Genomic DNA, 25,354 nt, shown 5'->3' with positions numbered 1-25,354 from the left:
AGGTACGATGTTAGTACTATAGATTAACATTCAATATAAATAAATAATATAGATATAAGAAGAGTCCACATAAAATTCTAAAGAATTCTTTGAACAATTAAGAACTCAGACTTTTTTTTTAAATAAAAGGTAAAATAGCCACAAATTGATGATGGTTAGTGCTCTTTTCTATATCAAGACAAACAACAATTAGTCTAATAATAAAAGTAATTAGAAACAACTTGATAAATGTGATTTTGTTTGGTCTTTTATCTATTTATCTACATATCTATACAGAGAGAGAGAGAGAGAGAGAGAGAGAGATACCTACTCACTCTAAGGAGCCGAGAGCCAGAAATAATTTCAAACAAAGAGAATTTGGAGTGGAGACCAAAGAAAATCTTCATTAGTCAAAACTAATTCCTCTCTTCTACCTTTCATGCTATGAAAATACTACATAAAAGTCTTCCTATTAAAGGACTCCAAATCCACACATTGTAGAAAAACAAAAACAAAAGCAAAAACAACTTTGCAATTTTGATTGGTCATGTCAAAGTAACAGCAGTTACAAACCACAGATCAACCTTTGAGATGTTCAAGCTAAACTATTTTTTCTCCCTTTCCTTTTATCCCATTTCCCCTTGCTCCTTTCTTTTCCTTTTGCTTTCTTCCTTCTTGATTTTTGTTTATTTTTAGACAACCAATAGAGACAGTTGAGAAAAAGAAGGCATTAGTACTGACTATACAACCCATACACATACTAGACATTTCAAAATGATTTCTTTAGTAAAGAGAGCAACATGAAAAAAAGTAATAGGACATGGTACTAAGTGACCCATAAAAATAAGTAAAAACAACTGAGCAACTGGAAGTAATCTTGAGAGTGTACAATTTGAAAAGTGTTTGGATTGGGAATAGAACAGGGTCTAGGTTTTGAAATTTCTTTTGTTCACTATGAAACCTTTAGCTTCCTCTATTTTGCATGCTATTGGGATTTATACTTCTAACAGAAAATTCCTGAAAATTTTTAACAGATACATTGTAAACTGCAAAGTTTATACATAGAAAAAAGCCAGGAGGGTTGCCGGGGTGGCTCAGCGGTTTAGTGCTGCCTTCGGCCCAATGTGTGTGTGATCCTGGAGACCTGGGATCGAGTCCTGCATCGGGCTCCCTGCATGGAGCCTACTTCTCCCTCTGCCTGTGTCTCTGCCTCTCTCTCTCTCTCTCTCTCTCTATGTCTCTCATGAATAAATAAATAAAATCTTTAACAACAAAAAAAAAAAGCCAGGAGACAATTTTTTCTACAATGTTGGTTTAAAAACAAATGGCATTTACCTGCAATTCCCAGGATGTGAGGTGATAGCATATTTATTTGATATCATGCAGGACTATGTATTTCAACATGTTATGTATCAGATTTAGCATTCTATATATATAGCAAAGAAAAATATTACAGCTCAGTGACTTTTTAAAGACTTTAAAAATGAACACTGTCATTTTAAAAGCTTAGAACTATTCTAATAAATTAATTTCTTCAAATGACTGAAAACCATGAGTGATAACTTCATATAAACTTTGAAAAAGAGATGGTTTTATATGGTTTCCTCTTCATACACTGCATGTTTTGTTGTTCATATCCCTCTACGTCCAAGTGAATGTGTTGATCTCAGAATGAAGGACCCTAAGAACATGATACGTGATTTTTCCAAATACCAAGTACCATGCCGGACTCAGGAAATGTTTGGTTTTAAGCAAGATAATGATACAAAAATTGACATTAATTCCAGCATAGAACTAAGTTTGACATTCTAGGATTACTTTGTTATTCTTTTCATATAGAAAAGAGCTCAGTTTTCTTAAACCTATTACATCAAAGAACAAGAAGACTAAAAAAAATGGCACTTAATAAAGAAAACAAAAGGGAATTAGAAACATGTTATATTTCTAACAATCAAAATACTTTATAAAAATAAGGTAACCTAAAAGAAATCTCTTACATTATTATAAACAAATATAATTTGTCCTTGAATCCATTATACCAAAGACAGAACTGCTAAGGAATCATATGTATAAAAACAAAACAAGGTTAAATCATATTTAAGTCTTACCTGTTGGACGATTACAAAGGTAATGCCGAAGACTGATATTGCCTAATTGATCTGGTGTCACTTGGTCCACTTGAAGACAGATTTCCATATCTTCCCCTCGGATGTCAATTTCCCCATTAACACCAGTAATTTTAAACACCACAACTGACATCTAATAATGATTGCATAATAAATATTAGCACACCAAGTAATTCAAAACACAATTTAAGAAGTGACAACAGGAAACTATTATAACTTCTAAAAACACAAATGTGACCTAATATAGCCAAAAATATACTCTGACCAATACAACGTGGTTATACGTTATAGTGACAAACTTTAGCTTTTCTTTAGCTTTCTTTCTATTCAGTCAAGAGAGAATTTTTTTAGGTCACAAAGATTATATGACATTTCTGTGTGAAATTATTTTCACTGAAGGCTGAACACATTTTCTAAGTCATCTATAGGAATACTTCACTGGGTGGAAAGGGCTTTAACCAGCAACATACTTCTTTTGTAGGAAGTTCCTCATAAGAACTGATTACTATTGACCATCAAACTCATTTTCAAAATGTATTTAAATGTCACTACAATAAAGGCCAAAAATAAAAGATGGAAAAGACAGAACCTCCCTTCCTCAGTGTGAGAAAAACAGATGTAAAGAAGTGAAATTCAGAGAAAAACAATTCACCAAGAGGGAAGGAAGAAGTTTCAAGAATAGAAAGAGTAAAGTGAGTCACTCATGACTATGGCAATTCACTTTATATATTGTCATAAAACGTGCATGTATTAAATATGAAATAAAAGTGGTAGCATTTATCTTCACAGAACGTCTCTGAAATGATTACCAAGTCTTGATTTTCTTGAGCACCCTCTGAATTTGTACTGATGGCATCTGGGGAGGTTTCACCAAAATTTGGTAGATTTGCACTGGCATTTGCACTCTCTCCAAGGCTCTGGTAATTTGTAGTAACATTCTTTTTAATACCTGAAGTAATAAAGAAATAAACTAACAAATTAAAATCAGTTTTAGACATGATCCAACAACATTACATTTATCTAACAAATATGGGATATCCCTCAACTCTTTCTCAAGCAAAGGCTTGTTTAAAAGACAATAGGCAAAGACAAATTAAATTGTTTTTTTTGACAAATTAAATTGTGATTAGCTAGCAAATAATAGGAAATAATGTCCACAATCTCTACAATCATAGAGATATGAAAGCGCTAAACTTAGGTTGAAAAGAAATGTGAAACATTGACCACAGGCCCATTGCTGGTGCAGTGCTGGAGTAACAGGTTTCTAGTTAGCCAGCTTTCACCTCCTGCTATGCTACCTCACTTGGAATATTCCCAGTTTAACCACTGCATTTCCCCTTTCAGTTATTTTATAGTAATGTCTAATTATCATCTACATGAGGTTAATGCCACTATTATCAGTGTGATCATCTTCTGTTCTTACCTACCTGTCATAATTTATCAGTATGGTGTGTTTCATTATTTCTCAAACTCTGTGGTCAAAGACAATCTTAAAAAAATTCTGTGTCTATCATAGACCAATACTTTAAACACAAAAAACAAGAGTCTTTTCCTAATGTAAATCAATTCCTCGGATATAAAAAAAAAATCATTATGGTTCAGGAGAACTAGGAATTTATAGTCATGTCGTTTAACTGTTACACAGGGGTGCCTGGGTGGCTCAGTCGGTTCAGCACTGGACTCTTAGTTTCAGCTCAGGCTGTGATCTCAGTCAGGGTGGTGGAATCAAACCCTGTGTCTGGCTCTGCACTCAGTGCAGAGTCTGCTCAGGATTCTCTCCCCCTGCCCTCCATAAATAAATAAATAAATAAATAAATAAATAAATAAATAAATAACTTTAAATAAATAAAGCTACGCACAGAATCAGTCCTCTTATATTTTCAAGATGCAAAAAACAGTCTACTACTAGAATCTATTCAAAGGCAGTAATTAGAAATGCAGACAAATTTATGAACAATGATATTAATTATAGCATTTTTATTTTTTTTAATTTTTAATTTTTTTTTTTTTTTAGTTATGATAGTCACAGAGAGAGAGAGAGAGAGGAGGCAGAGACGTAGGCAGAGGGAGAAGCAGGCTCCATGCACCGGGAGCCCGACGTGGGATTCGATCCCGGGTCTCCAGGATCACGCCCTGGGCCAAAGGCAGGCGCCAAACCGCTGCGCCACCCAGGGATCCCTAATTATAGCATTTTTATAACCATGGAAAATGATAAACAATCTAAACATCCAATATCAGGAAAATGATTAAAAGGTCATGGTACAGGGGCATCTGGGTGGCTCAGGTGGTTAGACAACCAACTCTTGATTTTAGTTGGGGTCATGATCTCAGGGTTGTGGAATCAAGCATACCTGGAGTCTCATCCTGGGCTCCATGCCAGGTGTGGAGCCTGCATGGGATTCTCTCTCTCCCTTTCCCTTTGCCCCTCCCCTCACTCATACACATGCTCTCTCTCTCTCAATCAATCAATCAATCAATCAGATCTTTTAAAAAGAAAAGTCATGGTACGTTTTCATGACAATTTAATACAGACTTTAAAAATATTTTCAAAGGAGTTTAAGTATTAGAAAATGATTAAAAGTGATAAAAAGCAGGTTAATCATATATATAGTATGATACCAAATATATATATATACAAATGATAAATGATGGTATCACTAATTATGGGACTTTGGGTTATTTTATTTTCCAAATTGTAGTTGTTGGTATATATTCTCCAAGTTTTCTATATTGAATGGTAGTCATTTTCATTATTTAATTTTTAGAAATAATAATAAGGAAATCACTAATGCTTTTTAAGAAAAATTAAGGGGATCCCTGCGTGGCGCAGCGGTTTGGCACCTGCCTTTGGCCCAGGGCGCGATCCTGGAGACCCGGGATCGAATCCCACATCGGGCTCCCAGTGCATGGAGCCTGCTTCTCCCTCTGCCTATGTCTCTGCCTCTCTCTCTCTCTCTCTCTCTGTGACTATCATTAAAAAAAAAAAAAATTAAAAAAAAGAACAATTAAGCATATTTTCTATAGGAACACTGTTTATGAAGTATGTTTTGATCATAAAGCAGAAATCTCTAAGGCAGGATCATAAGCCGTAAGGGGAGCTGCGGAACTAGGCAACAGAGTGCCTAGCAGTTCTCTGTGCCTAACTCTCTAGAACAGAGTTCTAGGACCCATTATCAGTCCCTCTCCCATACATGTGGTAATTGCTTCCCGAGTCTGAGAATCTAGTATAACATATTGATTGGGTAAACGCTTAGACTCCTGGGTCCATCTAGCTGAGTTCCTAACTGTACATTAATTTCTCTAAGCCTCAGTTTCTGAAGTTACAAGCATTTCCTTACTCTAAGCTGTTTTCAACATCATCAATAATATGCCTATTACCCTTCATTCACAAAGTAATTTGTATTCACTTCTGGTCTCTTCTACTTCAGTGTCTGGCAACTAATCTCTAGCTACGGCCCATGCTTTCATTCCTGTTTACAAAGTCCCTGATGTCTTAGTGATTGGGATGCATTTAATACTCTCAGTCATTCCTAGTGGTCTTACTAGGGCATTAGTTGCCTCTGAATAAATGCAGGTATTATGTAGGTTCATCATTCCTAACTCTGTACCAGAATCCTGGTTACAGAGATCAGCAGATTCAGTCTGGAAAAATTCCAGTCATAGACCACCATAAATGAGAATCCATCATGCAAATTAAGCCCATCTAACCAAAATTTTACATAAAGGAGTCTACATAACAAGAAGCTAATAGCATCCATGTGGTTTGCTTTATGCCCTAAATGACTATATACAAGTAATTGCTGGATGTGGCCATAAAGAAGAAGCATCTGGTGAAAAGAAGCAATAGAACAACCATTAGAAAGTTAGGTATGATGCTCTTTGTATTATTATATATGTATGTATGTAAATAAAATAAGTTTTTTCTGGGCTATACCTTATTACTGGGTAGAACTAACAATACTTAAATATCACTTCTAAGATTTATATATTTAATATGAATTCTTAAACTTCTATTGCTTTACCTTTTTCCAAAAATATATGAGTATCACTTCCATCACTTTCTAACAACTGTTCTTCCAATATCATACTGTCAAGTGAAATGGTATCCAATGAGGTTTGTGAGGAGCTTCTCTTCATGTTTTTATAAGAAACACAGAGTGGAGCCAGGTTGGGTGGGATGCGTTCCTTAGGCTTTCCACTGTTAACAAAATTATTAGAAAAACATCACATTTAAAAAAAAGAAAAAGAAAAACATCACATTATAAAATCTGTTTTTCTATGCGTTAACTCTAACAATGCCTCCTTATTTTGTATGAGGTTTTCTGTCCAAAAACAAAACACCCCCCCCATCACACACATACGCACAGAAAACCAAAACCCCTCCAAATTCCAATAGTATGCTGTTACCTTAAAGATGACTGTGATGTAAGTGTTCTAACTGTGGGTGCTTCTTCTTGATTGATTTCTAGGTTCTCAGAGAGTGAAGCTGTCTCTGGAAGCAAATCTTCACCTTTAAAGACTGACTCTATGGTTTCATGTCCTCTACTACTTAAACTATTTGAAAGTATGTTTTGATTACCATCATTATCAAAGGACAGCAAATGTGAATCTTCTCTGTGGTTTAAGACACTATCTGAATCTGTATAAGATGAATCCTTTTTGTCACTTGTTTCTGATCCAATTTCTCCCGATCCACTTTTGCAGACAATTCCACTACTTTCATCTTCACTTATTTTCCCTAAATTTTTATCTGATAAACAATCTGGAAAAGAAATACCTTTTTGCAGATTGGTATCACTAGCTGATTTAAAAAGCAAAGGATCCTTTGAAGGCACATGGCTAAGGTCAACACTCATAGATCTGTTGTCTGACATGTGGTTAATAGTTACACTTCTAATTTGATTTATGCCACTACTAACTTGTTTCCTTTTTGAAGACAAAATTTCTCCATTTTCTGTAGGCAAATAATCAGGAACTGTTGGGCTCACACTTTCAGCAACAGGAGACTTAAAAGTATTTCCTTGATCCACTGGATGTAGCAAAAGAGCCACTTCTGCACTTTCAAGTAAAATTCCAATGCAAATTGAGGTCTGACTAGCAGGAGTGCCAGTCACAGCTTCTACATCTTTCCTTAAATTCTCCAAAAGCAGAATAAGTGACTCATGGAGGAAAAGCAAGAGCAGATACTGGTAGTGATTGATCTGCATACTGACATGTTTATGAATGTGAACCAGGACATGAACATCTGCATCTGCTGATGAGGAGGAAAATCTTAGAAATGTATCTGAAGGCTTCTGACTACCATTTGTCAAGGGCTCAGATTCTGTACTATAATACTCTTTCAAGAGCTTCTTCCGCTTCAGTCGGCCCGTCAGATCACTAGATTCGCTTTGTGATGTATTTAGAGATCCTTGATTATAAGACTGCAGCTCTTTTTGTGACAATGCGTATCTTATGGGTTGGCAAATCCAGATGGAAAGAGGGAAAGAGTCTACAAAATTTATGGGACGCCCTTTTCCACTCTTTGTCCCTTCGTAATCTACCCAAAATTGAGAAAAGTACACAGCCCAGACATCTGTGGCAGCAGAAGTTTTAAGAGTGTGTTTATTCAACTTGGGAGTAATATTTCCTTTATAAACTTCATGCATTTTGGTATCTTGTTCATGAGCATGTCTCTGGAAGATTGGATGCAAAAGATTAAAATTGTCACCAGATTTGGGAAAGCTGGTATATGCTTTACTGAAAAAATCACAATCTTTAAAGTCTTGAAACAAAGCTTCTAGATCAGAATGTCGACAGTTTGGACAATGCCTTGTATTTGTGGCAATCATTTCAGAACTCTGAACAGAAACTGCATGTGGTTGATCTTGATGACATTCAGATTTCATTTCTGAAGGAATAACAAACTACAAGAGAAAAAACATTGATCTAACTTATAAATCCATACATCTTAAAGATAAAATAATCACAAACATAATTTAGCTCAGGAATTCTTTTTGGTGCTTCCCCCCAAAACACTACTTTCCTATCTTATCCAGACATAAAATACTATCTCCCCACAAGTACTTTCATTAAACCAAGTAAAAGGGACTTAACTGATTAACCACTAAGAAAAACACAACTTAAAAAAAATCCATAAATAATGAATAGTGAACATAGTATGTAAATTTGCATACAAAATATCACAAAACAAAACAAACAACAACGGAAAAGGAAACTAAATGAAATCAGTATTACGAAAAGCTTACTATGCCCTAAGTATACAAATGCTCAGTTTGGAAAAAGGAACTTTTTGTTAGGATATTTTAAACCCAAGAGACTTGGAAGATGACTGGATGGATAAATGGAATGACTGGATACATGTCATTACAATGACTTTTCTGGGATAAAATTATTAAGAAAATAAGAGTACAGGTCAAACTACTTCCTAAAATAATTTTTCAGAAATTACTAACCTCAGTCCTCAAAATATTCACATCAAAGAGTTCAAAGGGACTGGTTTTAAAACTTTGCATATTGAGAGTGTAAAGATCATTATATGATTGTCTTAAAGTAAAATTGTAAATGTTATAAAATGTGTCTTTCTGTTGAATATAAGATCTTTGAGAAGATCTTTACATTTCTGCAATGTATGTTTATTCATAACCTCATTTTACAGAGAAAAAATTACAGAAATTTAGAATACCAGCAACACACCTAGAAACTGAAACTTTTCATCCATGTCCAAGTCTTATTCTATTAACTACATTATAGTATCTGTTTTTTAAAAAATTTCCCTCCTGGGATCCTTGGGTGGTGCAGTGGTTTAGCACCTGCCTTTGGCCCAGGGCACGATCCTTGAGACCCGGGATCAAATCCCATGTCGGGCTCCCGGTGCATGGAGCCTGTTTCTCCCTCTGCCTATGTCTCTGCCTCTCTCTCTCTTTCTCTCTATCATAAATAAATAAAAATTAAAATAAATAAATAAATAAATAAATAAATAAATAAATAAATAAATAAATAAATAAATTCCCTCCTTTAAAGTTTAAATATTCATGGAACTCAGATTATCCTCTACTTGGCTGTAATACAAAGCAACTTTCTATTATCTTTGGATATCAATAATAGAATAACTGTGAACAAATAAAATCCAAATCTAATTTACTAGTTTCATTATATTAATTACTAGTTTTGAAAGAAAAATTTTATCCAGTCTGGTAAAAAGTAGGGAAAAAAAATGACTGATTTAAATTTTATTTCTGCTTACCTCCAAATGGATGAGCAGTGACAAAATAAAATAAAATAAAAAGAAAGTAAAGAAAGAAGGGGAAGATAGTAGTCTGTTAAAACTTTTTGAAATGAAAACCAAAAAAAAAGAAAACCAAAATTAAAACTGAAATTTCAAAATCAAAATTAAGATACAATTAAGCTGATTTATATATGAGCCTCCATCTTAAATCCTGGAAATTCTATTGCTATTGCTGCTAACTTCTCTAAAAATGGTTTTGTGGGGTGTCTGGGTAGCACAGTTAAACACCCAACTCAGTTTCAGCCCAGGTTATGACCTCAGGGTCATGAGATTAACTCCCATTTGGGCACCGCATCCAGTGCAGTCAGCTTGAGACTCTCTGTCTCTCGCTCTGCCCCTCCCCTCACTTCTCTCTCTAAAGTAAGTAAATAAATCTTAAGAAAGAAAAGAAAGAAAAGGAAAGGAAAGGAAGAGAAAGAAATAGAAAGAAAGAAAGAAAGAAAGAAAGAAAGAAAGAAAGAAAGAAAGAAAGAAAGAAGAAGAAAGAAAAAAGATGGTTTTGTTATTGCAGTCACTTGTTTACATGGTACCTTTAGCATTAAGCCATCAACTCGAATATCAACATGCTCATCAGATTTTGAATTGTCATTCAACTTGTATACAGCCATAAATTGATTAAGACTCTGTTTTAAATCCAACAGAAATTGATTTAACCATAGAATACTTCTTTCATCCACAGTAAACTGTAGTGCATTCAGTTGGCTATAAAGGTTGGCAGATGGAACTGTGGAGAAAAAAAATTTTTTAATATTTAATGAACAGATAGTCTAAATCTTCCATGAGAGAAAACATTTTTAACAGTTTTTATTCTTTTTAAATTAAGATAAGGTTTTGAAAATTATAAAATTAAAGTGACACATGTGGATGATAACAAACACATTTAAATAGACAAAACAAGATTTTTCTATGCTTCACTAACTGAAAATATATTAATCTAAAACTATCTGTGTAAGCAGAAAGTACTATTTAGATCTCTTTTCCTAATGGTATAGTCACCAAGAAGCAAACTTCAAAAACCTTACCTTCTTGATGATGTATTACACCAAGGTGTGGTCCTTAATCAGATATTTCATAAGGACTTTTACTATGTATATGTTAATCCAAATCCTCTAAAACAAGAGAACCAAGTAGTAAACAAGGCAGATCTCTTTGAGAGGAAGGGGCCAGGTACTTTTATTTTCCACTTAAACCAAATCCTAGAATAGTGCTTGGTACAAAGTAAAAAATCAAGTATCTAGTAAATAATAAAAGGAATATACTCTTTTTCATAGCTCCCTTCAAATATTAGAATACTCAGAGGTTAGATAATAGTTTATTGCTAATTTATATTAAACTAATATTCATATTTACAGTATATCACTTCCTGAAACCCTTTTGCTTCTACTATAAAAGCCATTTTTTTCAGACCATCTTAAAAATCTTTATTCCTAAACATTCAGACCTATTTACTTCTAGTATAACAAAGAGCATGCACATCTAGAACTTTTGAGAATAATTTAGGAAAATAAACCCAAAGTATAGGATATCAGGAAAAAGACAGCATTATTACAATGTCCTGAACAGCACTTTTTTTGCTTTCTTTCTTTCTTTCTTTCTTTCTTTCTTTCTTTCTTTCTTTCTTTCTTTCTTTTGTTCATTCATTCATTTTCTTTCAGCGAAGACTCACTGAATGCCAACTACGTTTTGTGTATGGTATTAAGCACAAAGTAATAAAAAGTCTGTAAGTTTTTACTCAAGACAGACACAAAGGTAGAAAAATTGTAATTCAAGTCCAATAGAGACATCTAATTAGGATGTGGAGGTGCTTGTATTTGAAAATAGAAAGGCAGCGGGATACTGAGAAGATCACATCACACTCTAGAGGGAAGGAAGGGGGACGCCTCTCATATAGACTACAGACTGAGTGATGATGAAAGCTAGAGAGAGGACTAGAGAGCTACAGTAAAGAAGGAAAGAAAAACTCAGCTCTGCAATCTGGGACAGACAAAGAAACCTGGTGCACTAAGTAGAAAAATCTACACAGTTTCTAAAAGAGGACACTCATGAAATAGATTATTATATAGTTATTAAAGATATTTATTTAAAATAAACCTGTAGTGGGGCGCCTGGGTGGCTCAGTTGGTTAAGCGTCTGCCTTTAGCTCAGGTCATAATCCCAGCATCTGGGGTGGAGCCCCCCACTGGCTCCCTGCTCAGTGGGCTCAGAGAGCCTGCTTCATCTGCCTCTCCCCCACTCGTGCTCACTCACTCTTTCTCTCTCTCTCTCTCTCTCTCAAATAAATAAAATCTTTTAAAAAATAAATAAATAAAAGAAACCTGTAGAAACCTGGAGTATGCTCATATCAAAGGGAAAGGATAAGATGTAAATAAAATATGTAATAGAAACACATATATTAAAAACAAGACTAGCAACATTATATTTATGGTTATGGTCTAAACTGTATCTCCTCAAAATTGATATGCTAAAGTTGTAACTCAGGGTACACCTCAGAATCTAACTGTATTTAGAGACAGAGCTTTTAGAAAGGCAATCAGTAAAAATGAGTTCATATGGGTGTGCCGCAGTCCAGTATGATTGGCATCGTTAGGAAACACACATGTGAAAAATAGCCATCTACAAGCCAAGAAGAGCTCTCTGAAGAAACGACCCTGCTGACACTTGATCTAGAGTCTCTAGAATTAGAAGGAAATAAATTTCTTTTTTTAAATCACCCAGCCTGTGGTACTTTGTTATGGAAGCCCTAGCAAATTCATACATTTATGTTCAGCAGAAGTCATCTCTAAATTGTAGGCTGTGGGCAATTTTTTATTTTTGGCATTTTCTTTTTAAAAAAATCATAAGATATATTACTTACAATTATTTATTTTTTTAAAAAATTTATTTATTTATTCATAAGAGACACAGAGAGAGACGCAGAGACACAGGCAAAGACACAGGCAGAGGGAGAAGTAGGCTCTGTGCAGGGAGCCTGACATGGATTCAATCCCAGGACTCCAGGATCATGCCCTGGGCCGAAGGCAGGCGCAAAACCGCCAAGCCACCCAGGGATCCCCATTTACAATTATTTAAAAAGTGATATATTTTTAAAGTTGGATTGCTTAACAAAGAGATGAAATATAAGGACTAAACATGGATCTTTGTATGTGGGGATTCAATGTACTCTCCTCTTTATTTCTGTGTATATTTGAAATTTTTGATAATGAACAGTTAAATTACACAGTTAAACATAACCTTGTAATTCCACTCCTAAGTATCTAGAAGGTTAGGGTTTAAATTGCTGATAAAGAATTTTATAGTTTTATTAAAAAATATATATGTACTATATAGAATGAGATTCCTTTGGCACATATTAACCAAACTGATTGAAATATATATATAAACCTAGATTAGAAGTCAGAAATCCTGTAAACTAGTCTTAACTCTGAAGAGGAATTACTAGTTCATTGATGTATTACTAAAGGAAAACAATTATTTGTGAGGGGAAAGGAGGGCTAGAAACAATGGGATTCTCCAATTAAATATAACAAATGGTTGCGAATGCCCTAGGAAGGCAGTGTAATAACATAGTTGGGGACTGAGGGGAAGACACAATGAATTTTGATTTAGATGACCCATGCTTGAGTTTCAGCTGTGCCATCTTACTAAGGTGCTGAGCAAATGTCTTAACTTCCTCACTGTTTTAGTCAGGAAGGTAGAAAAGAGAAACAAATGAGAAATAAACAAAAAACTGCTGACAAGCATGAAGGCAGTGAGAATGCAGTCCCAAAATTTTGGCACAACAATTAAATGGTTAAACAGCTAAAGAAAAAGGTACCACATAAATAAAGGCAAATTTTAGTTTGAAGAACTCCTGGATGAACTGAGGCAATAACATAGAAATTTAACAAAGGACACAAATGTATAATTATTTTAACTTTTTAGGGCCCCAAAATAGCATACAAATAAAAATTTATGTGATTCAATGTTTCTAAATAAACACAACAGCCAAAGGCTGTCCAAAGTATACATCTGTGCCTAAAAAAAAAAAGCCAAAAAATTTACAGCTAAAAGAATAACTCCATTATTAATTTTTCAAGGAAATATAGAGTTCTATATAACTGAAATGAAATTGGTTTTTACTAAAGGAAAAAAAAACGACCTTATTCTACAAATAACCTAACTTCCATAAATTCTTTCATTTAACAAACAGCTACTAAAAAATGAGTCAAATCTCAGGGATAATATATGAAGCATGCCTACCACATTAAGGATGCTATAAGCTGGGCTGTCTGGGTAGCTGAGTAGGTTAAGCATCTGCCTTTGGCTCAGGTCATGATCTCTGGGTCCTGGGTTCAAGCCCCATGTGGGGCTCCCTGCTCAAGAGGGAGTCTCTTCTCCGTCCCCCTCTGCCCCTCCCCACTGGTCATGTTTTCTCTCTAATAAGTTAATAAAATCTTTAAAAAGAATTTAAGGGACACCTGGGTGGCTTAGCGGTCGAGCATCTTCCTTTGGCTCAGGGCGTGATCCCAGGGTCCTGGGATCGAGTCCCACATTGGGCTCCCTCCATGGAGCCTGCTTCTCCCTCTACCTGTGTCTCTGCCTCTCTCTGTGTCTTTCATGAGTAAAAAAATTAAAAAAACAAAAAAAATTTTTAAAGGATGCTACAAGCTACTGAGAGAAAAAAAATATGAATAAACAGAATATGTTAAAAAATGCTATACTATAGTTATATACCAAGTACAATGACAGTAAGTAAAGAATAATGGATTTTTGTTTCTTTTCTCATGTTTATAAAACTCAAAAACTTAGGAGTAAAAAAACAACTTTCAAAGTAATGGACAAGTAATAACAAAACAGGAAACTCTCTTACTTGGAAAATCCTTTCCATCAGGATAGTAATATTCTGTGAATTCTATATAGACAGCTGACATTTCTTGTGGAAGATACAGGGATTTTTTATTGCAAGAAATCATACTCTTGGGGGAAGAACGACATTGTTCTGCTGTAGAGACCTGAAAATATAATTAAGCACATTGAAGTAACACTGAATAAAGCCCTTTCCAAACAATTTACGCCACATGAACATCACTTCAAACTCCTAAAACTACTTCAAATAATTAGTAATTTCCGATGAAAACTTTATTATATATTTAACTTCACATTCAATTATTTTTAATAATACTAATCAACTATTCAGAAAACGATAACCTCTTTAAAGTCTTATCAGTTACAAAATCCTTACAATAGTCCTTGCAAACTTATTACTTTGAGCCTTCAAATATCAGAATATTTCTGTAACAGAAGTGTAAAGAGCAGAGTCAGAACACACATCCAGGTCCTTAAGAACAGACTGCTTCTCTGGTGTGTACTTTATAGTAATTCTTTATCTTAACTTATTATTATGAAAAATAACATAGCTATATACAAAGTTTCAATCTGGGATAATAAATTACAGAGATGGATAATGGTGATGTGGTGATGACTGTACAACGATATGAATAATGAATGCCAATGAATGCAACACTTAAAAATAGTTAAAATGCTATCAAAACATTATGCTGTACACTTGAAACTAATATAATATGTCAATTATACTTCAATTTAGAAAATGGTTAAAATGGTAAATTTTATGTCATACATATTTTGCTGCAATAAAAAATTACTTATAAGTAATACAACTACAAATACTTCTGTCAAATAGTGTAATCTCTTTTTTTTAAAGATTTATTTACTTATTTATTTATTTATTTATTTATTTATTTATTTATTTATTTATTTATTGGGGGGGGGCAGAGACACAGGCAGAGGGAGAAGCAGGCTCCATGTAGGGAGCCTGACATGGGACTTGATCCCGGGTGTCCAGGACTACACCCTGGACTGAAGGCAGCACTAAACTGCTGAGCCACCCGGACTGCCCCTCTTATTTTTTTCTAAAAGAACTATGAGTTTGAAGGTTATTACATTTTTTTACCCTCCCCTCAAACAACAAATTTACTTCAAAAATGTATATAGTAATTTCCCCAAAGTTCATTAGTTTTATGAATTTCATTTATTTGTGCTTGTTTAGTATATACCCAGGGAAGTATCTCAAGGTTAATTAATTTTTTATTCATTCTATTTATTCAACAAACATATATATTTCTTATGTGAAGCAGAACAGTTTTTCAATAGTTTATGTTTCACCTTGGTTAAACTGCTAGTAAACCTATGGAATACTTGTACAGTCTCTATAAATTTAAGTCATTCTCTAGCATTATTATCAGATTATGAAGCTCTTCTCTGTATATATGGAAACAAATCCTTTGGAACTCAAAGTATCAACTTATTTTAATAGACCATAGCTTACTTCCTGTTTCCTTCAACAGGTAAAAAGTTATTCAAATTGAGATAAACATTCTATTTTCTTCCAGTTATTTTTATTTGTTCTATTTTGGTGTATTTGTGCATGTGGGATGTCTTTACAGTATTTTATTCTCAATTACTTTGAATTAGGGTGATTCCCCTCCCCTATTTCCATATGTATTTATTTATATTTTATAATTTAAAGTTAGCTTAAAATAAGATACAGTATATATGGAATGTAAAACAAGAACCAACTGTATAATAAGGAAAAAAAAACATATAATAGAGTTTTCTCAAAACTGGCACAGTTGAGATTTTGGACCAGATAATTTTTTGTTGTGGGCACTGATAAAGATGTCCAGTACATTGTTAAAATGTTTAGCAGCTTCACTGGTGTCAACCCACTATTTGCCAGTAGTAATCCCCTCCAGGTATGACAACCAAAACTATTTTCAGACAATGTCAAATGTTTCCAGGTGGTAAATCAGGCCCAGATAAAAACCACTGAGGAAAAAAAAATATATTTATGTATCAAAATAAACCACAATAATTCATAAATGAGAACACATAACTAAAACTGTTTATTTTTTAAGAATATTACATATTCATTCTATAGTGTTGGTCTCAAGGATTGCAATATTCCACTAGATTGTATGATTACAGCCTGAACAATATAAATGGGACAGAGATCTTAGCCATGAAGTTCAGTTCACAAAATAGGCAATATTTGGTAGTTCAATAAAACAAAAAGTATTTTAGTTTCTTCCACTAAGCATTGTATAATAAGGAATTTGGCCTTCTAAGAGAAGTCTGGCCTTTGTCCCTGCTAGAATTACCTGGAGGTAATTCTAAATTCAACTGATAGTTTATGCTTATGATGATAACTAAGAGTGGAGCTGGCCAGACTTGACAGTAGTCTTTAGAGGGTAGAGGCTTCGGGTCACCTGGTATCAATCTACGTAGAAACTGAGTTCATCTATGAAGGTACTACTTCATGTGTATTATTAAACATCCCTTCCAGGAAGCTAATGTGTCCTAAGAACATTTAGAACCCTCCCATCCCAATTCAAATTGGTTCTCTTTCTATGGCCAAATCTAGTTTGTATCCTTTCCCTGTAATAAATGTAATTCTTAGTACAAATCCATTTTGAAGGGCACCTGGGTAGCCCAGTGGTTGAGTGTCTGCCTTTGGCTCAGGTTGTGATCCCAGGGTCCTGGGATCGACTCAGGCATCAAGCTCCCCCCGGGGAGCCTGCTTCTCCCTCCACCTATGTCTTTGTCTCTCTGTGTCTCTCATAAATAAATAAAATCATTAAGAAAATTAAAAAAATAAAATAAAAAAATAAATGTGTTTCTTAGTATAATTTATTTTATGAGTTCTGTGAGTTATTCTAATGAATTCTTGAATCCACAGAGAGTTTAGGGGAGACTCCTGAACTTGCAGTTGCTGTCAGAAGTCTTGTACAGATTTGGCAGTCTGGAAGATGTGCTCTTTAGCTAAAGTATGCTAAATTAACAGTTTGGTTAATTCTGCATAACCATATAAACAAAAATTAATCAACTGACATTTTCTCTGCTGTCTAATTTAGCCATTTCACAAAACTGGTCAAGATGTTGTGGGGTTGTTTTTATTAAGTAGGTTCCACATCCAGCATGGAACCCAATGCAAGGCTTGAACTCATAACCCTGAGATTATGACCAGAGTTTGAGATCAAGAGTCAGATGCTTAACCAAGTAAGCCACCCAGGTGCCCCTGGTCAAGATGTTTTTAAATAAAATGATGATATTAGTTCATAACAGATGCTTGTAGAAGATGTTTATCAGAAGATATAATTAAAAAATAAAGCATACCTGGTATATATCGAAATCTGCAAGTCTAACCACAACAGAACTAGACATTAACTTAGCTTTGGATTGTTGAGATAATACTGAAGGTGTTCTGGAAGTCCCTTTCAGAGCTGAGTCTTTCTCTGTGGGAAATAAAAAAAAAAACTTTCAACTTATTGCAAAATGATTTTTGTAACAGTCACTTTCTAGAAATATATATGAACTCTAGTTTGTCAAATAAGATAATATATGTGAAGAAACTTTATGTATAAACTGATGTAGGAATGTAAGTTATTGCAACGATTCCTCTTTTTTGTGTGATTATTCCTTAAACATGAGTCATACTTACATCACATTTAAGATATTTTTGTACAATAACTTCTACCTGAAAGTCTTGTTTAAAAAAGCATTTAACAGTCTCAAATATTCTACCTGGGTATAATTCTTATTGGTCATATTAAGAAGTGCTTAGGTCCAAAAGCCTATGTTCTGAATAAGATGCAGAACTTTTACACATTAATTAAACATAATACTTATCCACAGAAAATATATTATGATCACATACACACACACACACACACAAATACACACACACACACACACACACAATTAATACCAGGGGAATGCCATAATGTTATTATAGGTAAAATACCTGTTTGTGTGTGCTGGGGAGAGGCATGTGTTGGGGATTTAGGAGGTGAACCTACATTATGATCCTTTACAGCCTGCTTAAGCATTTCAACATTGCACTCAAATTCATGTAACAATTCATTGGCCCATCCATTTTTTGTTTTGGTTGCATCACTAAAATACATCCAATGATTACAACTATCTCCTGTAAAATAAATGATAGGTATTTCACTGAAAAATGTACAATTTTCATTTATTTTATTATAGCACCTCTTCTGACGAGATTTATCCGTTTTCCAAGGGAATCTTTCTCAAGAAAGCAGACTTCACTTATAAGAGATTTTAATCTTCCTAGAAAATATTAACAAAACATTTAGAATACAAGAAGAGAGTGTCAAAGGAAAATTATTTAAGAGGTTTCATTCAAGACCCACCACTGGTACAACATCACTCAATGTTTCAATTACAAACAGTACTGCTGGTCAACCTTCACTGACTGCTCAACTACCTGTATTACTCCATTACAAAGAACCCCACAAAATACTACAACAGGTGAAAGTCCTTTCATCAAAGATTTGTTATAAAGTAATAAAATAAGATGAAGGTTATTAAAACACTAAGGAAACCATTAAAATTTCTCAAGATAGACATCAGTCATAAAAATATAGATATATCTATATCTCTATAGATTTTTAGAGGAAAAATTAAAAATCAAGATTATTAGGTTTCTCTGTAGCAAAACCTGAGAAAATATGAATGTATAAGAGTTAAGAAAATAAAATCTTTATGACTAAAAGTTTTACCTCCCAAAATATGAAATATTTCTGTAGTTAAAAATATTTTATGTATATGTAAGTAACTGCCAAATTAGGAGAATAGAATATACAACAAAGCCTTCCAACAAAAATCAAATAGTATAACCTTTACATTCTGTCAAGTACAGATACAGAATTAAAAGAGTAGGAGATCTCTACTTTTCATGAAAGTTGTGAACAGAAAAATTTTATCACTTTCTTAAAGTCTTTAAAAATTCATTATATGTTTTTTCTTATCTTTGTGAATTAAAAAAAAAAGCCACACATCATCAAAATGCAGAGACTGGCATAAGGTCAAATAACTTAATTTGGCCATAAACATATATACTTTTTGTTTTTATTATTTGGGAGAAAAAGCCTATCAATATTCAACTATTTTTTTAAAGATTTTATTTTTTTTTTTAATTTATTAATGAGAGATACAGAGAGAGAGGCAGAGAGAGAGAGGCAGAGAGAGAGAAGCAGGCTCCATGCAGGGATCCCGATGTGGGACTCGATCCCAGGACTCCAGGATCGTGTCCTGGGCCGAAGGCAGGTGCCAAACTGCTAAGCCACCCAGCTGTCCATATTCACTATTTAATAGGTTTCTTTTTTTTAATTTTTATTTATTTATGATAGTCACAGAGAGAGAGAGGCAGAGACACAGGCAGAGGGAGAAGCAGGCTCCATGCACCGGGAGCCCGATGTGGGATTCGATCCCGGGTCTCCAGGATCGCGCCCTGGGCCAAAGGCAGGCGCCAAACCGCTGCGCCACCCAGGGATCCCATATTCAACTATTTAAAAGCATATTAATGTATCACTTCTCAGGCTTTTGGCTACAATCAAATGTAAAAAATCTATTAATGCAACCTAAAAATACAGAAAAGTTAAAAAAAAAAAAGTTCCAGGAATCCTACAATGTAGCTAAATCACTGTCATCCTTTTATTTTATACTTTCTTGATTTTTTTAATATACTAATTTTTAAAATTTAAAACATATTAAAAATTTGCTTTTGTCACATTAACCAAATAAAATAGTACAAAATATGTCTTCCATATTCTGATTTTAAGTTTTAAGAAAAACAAAACCACTGGAAGGACATAATAAAGACTAAAGCAGAATTAAATGATATAGAAACTAAAAAACAATGGAACAGAGCAATAAAACAAGGACCTGGCTCTATGAAAAAAAAAAATTCAATAACATTGATAAACCTCTAGCCAGACTCCTCAAGAAAAAATGAAACAGTACTCAAAATCGCAAATGAGAGAGAAGAAATATAATCAAGACCACAGAAATACAATTATAAGAGAATATCATGAAACACTATATGCCAACAAATTAGACAACCTAGAAAAAAAGGATGAATTCCTAGAAACATTTAAACCACAAAAACTAAAACAGGAATGGAATATTTGAACAGACCAATAAGCAGCAAAGAAATTGAAACAGTAATCAACTCCCAACAAACAAAAGCCCAGGATCAGATGGTTTCACAGGCAAATTCTACCAAACATTTTAAGAAGAGTTAGTATGTACTGGTCTCCCAAACTATTCCAAAAAACAGAAAAGCAAAGAAAACTTCCAAATTCACTGAGACCAGCAGTACTTTCATACAAAAACCAGATAAAGATACCACTGAAAACAAGCACCACAGAATATCCCTGATGAACATAGATGCAAAAATCCTTAACAAAGGGATCCCTGGGTGGCACAGCGGTTTAGTGCCTGCCTTTGGCCCAGGGCACGATCCTGGAGACCCGGGATCGAATCCCACGTCGGGCTCCCTGCATGGAGCCTGCTTCTCCCTCTGCCTGTGTCTCTGCCTCTCTCTCTTTCTCTCTGTGTGACTATCATAAATAAATAAAATTTTAAAAAAAAGACTTATTAAAAAAAAAGTGTTTAAAAAAAATCCTCAACAAAATATTAGCAAACTGAATTCCACAACACATTAGAAAAATCATTCACCCAAACAAGTGGGGGATTCATTCCTGTGTTGCAAGGGTGTTTCAATATTTGCAAATCAATGTGATACATCACATCAATAAGAGAAAGGGTAGATCATTTCAATAGATGCAAAAAAAAGCATCTGACAAAGTACAACATGCATTCATTATAAAAGCTCTCATCACAGTGGGTATGGAGGGAACATACCTCAACATAATAAAAGCCATATATGAAAACCTCTCAGTGAACATCTTCTTTAATGAGGAAAAACTGAGAACTTTTCCCCTAAGGTCAGGAACAAAACAAGGATGTTCACTCTCATCACTTTTATTCAACATAGTACTGGAAGTCCTAGGCACAGCAAGCAGATAACAAAAAGAAATACAGAGCATCCAAATCAGCAAGGAAGATGTGAAATTTCCAGTATCCGCAGATGACATGATACTACATGTAGAAAACCTGAAAGACTCCAGCAAAAAACCTGCTACAACTTATAAATTAATTCAGTAAAGTCACATGATAAAAAAATAAATGTAGAGAAATCTGCTGCATTTCTATACACCAATAATGAAGCAGCAGAGAGATCAAAGAATCAATCCCATTTACAACTGCACCAAAAACCACGAAATACTTAGGAATAAACCTAAACCAAAGAGACAAAGGATATGTACTCTGAAAACTAATTGATGAAAGAAACTGAAGAAGACATAAAGAAATGGAAAGACATTTCATGCTCATAGACTGGGAGAATACGGTTAATATGTCCATACCACCCAAAGCAATCTACACATTTCATGCAATCCCTATCAAAATACCAACAGTATTTTTTTTTTCTAAAACTAGAAGAAACAATCCTAAAATCTGTTTAGAACCACAAAAGACCTCAAATAGCCAAAGCAATTTTGAAAAAGAAAAGCAAAACTGTAGTCATCACAACTCTGGATCTCAAGTCCTATTACAAAGCTGTAGTGATCAAAACAGTACGGTACTGGCACAAAAACAGATATACAGATCAATAGAACAGAATAGAGAACCCCCAGAAATAAACCCACAACTATATGGTCAATGAATCTTTGAAAAAGGAGGAATGACATCTGGGTGGCTCAGCGGTTGAGTGTCTGCCTTCGGCTCAGGGCATGATCCTGGAGTCCTAGGATCAAGTCCCACATCGGGCTCCCTGCATTGAGCCTGCTTCTCCCTCTGCCTATATCTCTGCTTCTCTGTCTCTCTCATGAATAAATACATTAAATCTCAAAAAAAAAAAAAAAGGAGGAATGAATATCCAATGGGAAAAGGACAGTCTCTTCAAACAAATGGTGCTGGGAAAACTGGGACAGAAACATCCAAGAAAATAAACTGGACCACTTTCTTACACCAAACACAAAAATAATTCAAAATGGATTAATGTCCTAAATGTAAGACCTGAAACCATAAAAATTCTAGAAGAAAAGGCAGTAACCTCTTTGACACCAGCCACAGCTACTTTTTTCTAGATATGTCTCCTGAGGCAAGGAAACAAAGGCAAAAATAAACTACTGGAACTACATAAGAATAAAAAATTTTGTACAGCAAAGAAAACCATCAACAAAACTAAAAGGCAACCTATAGAATAGGAGAAGATATTTGAAAATGGCATATCCAATAAAGGGTTAGTATCCAAAATATACAAAGAACCGATTCAACTCAACACCCCAAAACCAAATAATCCAATTAAAAATGGGCAGGAGACATGAGCAGACATTTCTCTAAAGATAACCAGATAGCCAACAGACACATGAAAAGATGCTGAACTTCACTCCTCATCTGGGAAATGTAAATCAAAACTACAATGAGATAGCATCACATACCTGTCAGAATGGTTAAAATCAACAACACAAGAAAAAATAGGTGGTGGTGGGATGTGAAGAAAAAAAAAACACTTGTACGCTGTTGATGGGAATGCAAACTAGTGCAGCCACTGTGAAAAACAGTATGGAGGAGCCTCAAAAAATTAAAACTAGAATTACTATATGATCCACTAATTCCACTACTGGGTATTTAGCCAAAGAAATACAAAAACACTAATTCAAAAGGATATATGCACCCCTAAGTTTATTACAGCATTATTTACAACAGCCAAGATATGGGAGCAGCCAAAGTGTCCATGGATAAAGATATGGTATATATATCTACAATGAAATATTATCAGCCATAAAGACAAATGAAATCTTGCCATTTGCAAGGATTATGAATGGAGTAGGGAGCATAATGCTAAGCAAAATAAGTCAATTAGAGAAAGACAAATACCATATGACTTTACTCATGTGGTACTCAAGAAACAAAGGAGCAAAGGGGGGGAAGGAGAGACAAATTATGAAACACATTCTTTAATTATAGAGAACAAACTGATAGGAGGGGGGTGGATGGTGGTTGGGTGAAACAGGTGATGGGAACTGAGGAATGTAGTTCTTGTGATAAGTACCGAGTGATGTATGGAATTGTTGAATCACTATACTGTACACGTGAAACTAATGTAACACTATATGTTACCTAACTGGAATTAAAATAATAAAAGATAAAAATAAACATACATTAAATTAAAACAAAATGATAAAATAAATTTAAAAAGAAATGAATTAAAACAAAATACAAAAGGAAATGCGATAAACTGTCTATATAACTTCATTTTTAAATTTTTTTTCTATATAACTAAAGCAAGATTTACATCTATTAAAGAAACTGGTATACATACCTGCTTTGTGATAAGGATAATAATCTATAGTTAGCTGTGTAAAAGACAGTTGCATAGCCCCTCCAGTAATACGTCTATTCGACTCTAGAAAAAGAAAAAAATAGAATTGAGAGAAAGAAACATTAAGGAAGTATCAGAAATACTTCATTTATCATACCTGCAGTAAACTGAGACACAAAGAAGTTAATTAAATAGACCAAGGTCATACCAGCTAAGAAATACAGAGCTGTTCTGAAAACAGGAAATATTAACCACTATACTATATCATCCTGTCTCTTATTAAAGAGGATTTTTAGCCTATTGGGTTAGGTAAGTTGTCTGAAGTCACACAGCTATATTAAGATTAGAAGCAGATCACAACTCTGTGTGACTCCAACATAAAAATCAAATTTTAAAGCAGCATGGATAAATCAACTATAAGTAAGGAAAATACAAATTAAGATACAACTAGATACAAATGAATATAATTCATTTCAGACCTTTCTGGATTTTAGAACAGATCTGTAGGATGAGGGAAAAATTTTGGTGGAGGAGTTTTCCCCCTTAAATAACATAATTCAGATTATTCTATGAGGGAATATGAAGAGTGAGAAATATAAAAAAGCTTAGAAGACACTTTTCTCTATTCTTTTGCTTATTACTTAACTTTGACCCCTCATTTTTAAATTTTTTATTATTTTAACTTTTCCATTTTTCCTTTCAAGTAACTAAAGCAGAAGATCCTAACTTTAAACCAGAAAGCACAAAGGTGGACAAAAGAAGACAACAAATCCTTCTCAAAACTCCAAATCTTCCTCACCTTTCCATTCCACCCTTTTATCTAGTCACCGATATCTGGCTGCTTTTTCTGATGAAGGCAGGGTAACTTCTGCTAAATATCCAGGTAGGTTTCACTATTTTCTCTTTCAGCTTTAAAAATACAATGCAACAATTTTCACAGATTCAGACTCTGAATCAGGTCTGAAGTAGATCAATCCAATACAGATATTCCTGTTTTAAAGAGATCCTCAGGGACACCTGGGTGGCTCAGAGGTTGGGTGCCTGCCTTTGGCTCAGGTCCTGATGCTGGGATCTGGGATCGAGTCCCACATCAGGCTCTCTGTGAGGAGCCTGCTTCTTCCTCTGCCTATGTCTCTGCCTCTCTCTCTTTCTGTGTCTCTCATGAATAAATAAATAAATCTTTAAAAAGAGAGAGAGAGAGAGAGAGATCCTCAAGCTCAGCAAAGTCGGAGAACTACTTACCGTCCTAGAAGTACCACTAAACCAACCCTCCCAACACTCACAGGCCAGGAACACTCTCCAGTGGAGAAACAGAAATGTCCAGTACCTACATTATGGAACCACAGATTTTCAATGTGACCAAGAGCTTCCCATTTACTTCATTACCTGTACCTACTATATAAGGAAAAGTAAGAGAAGCTAAAAGTAAAGAAAAAAACCTTACTACCTGGAATTTAGCTTCCTAACCAAATTTTGGGAGGATTACTGGTAAAGAGCCACAAGAAATGGTTAAATAGCCATACATCTGTGTTTACATGCACATGGGGTCAGAAATATGCAGACAGACGACCATGGGACATGTGTGCAAATAATTATGAATTGAGTATGTACTAAAATTTAATTTACAGACAATTTCAAAATGATAAAAAGTCTAATTCAAAGGCAAGTCTAATATTTCATCATCCTCTAAGGATGTCATCTATTTAGTCC

The 25,354-nt window shown here is 34.4% G+C and overlaps 1 protein-coding gene across 2 annotated transcripts in view; it reads right to left on the bottom strand.

Annotated features, from left to right (window-relative positions):
• Window positions 1-25,354, bottom strand: part of BLTP3B (bridge-like lipid transfer protein family member 3B) — a 95,156-nt gene that overhangs the window by 21,690 nt on the left and 48,112 nt on the right. For both annotated transcript variants that reach the window (XM_055336481.1, XM_055336480.1), the window contains 9 exons: window positions 23,645-23,728; window positions 18,194-18,376; window positions 17,566-17,684; window positions 14,243-14,384; window positions 9,924-10,117; window positions 6,513-8,011; window positions 6,128-6,303; window positions 2,915-3,054; window positions 2,088-2,238 (listed from right to left, as the gene is read on the bottom strand). In XM_055336481.1, the coding sequence (XP_055192456.1) occupies window positions 2,088-2,238; window positions 2,915-3,054; window positions 6,128-6,303; window positions 6,513-8,011; window positions 9,924-10,117; window positions 14,243-14,384; window positions 17,566-17,684; window positions 18,194-18,376; window positions 23,645-23,728 (2,688 nt within the window). The remainder of the gene's footprint in view (window positions 1-2,087; window positions 2,239-2,914; window positions 3,055-6,127; window positions 6,304-6,512; window positions 8,012-9,923; window positions 10,118-14,242; window positions 14,385-17,565; window positions 17,685-18,193; window positions 18,377-23,644; window positions 23,729-25,354) is intronic.

Source organism: Nyctereutes procyonoides, unplaced genomic scaffold (genome assembly GCF_905146905.1).
Source record: "Nyctereutes procyonoides isolate TBG_1078 unplaced genomic scaffold, NYPRO_anot_genome, whole genome shotgun sequence".
Classification (NCBI taxonomy): domain Eukaryota; kingdom Metazoa; phylum Chordata; class Mammalia; order Carnivora; family Canidae; genus Nyctereutes; species Nyctereutes procyonoides.
This window is presented reverse-complemented; position numbering and strand designations above follow the sequence as displayed.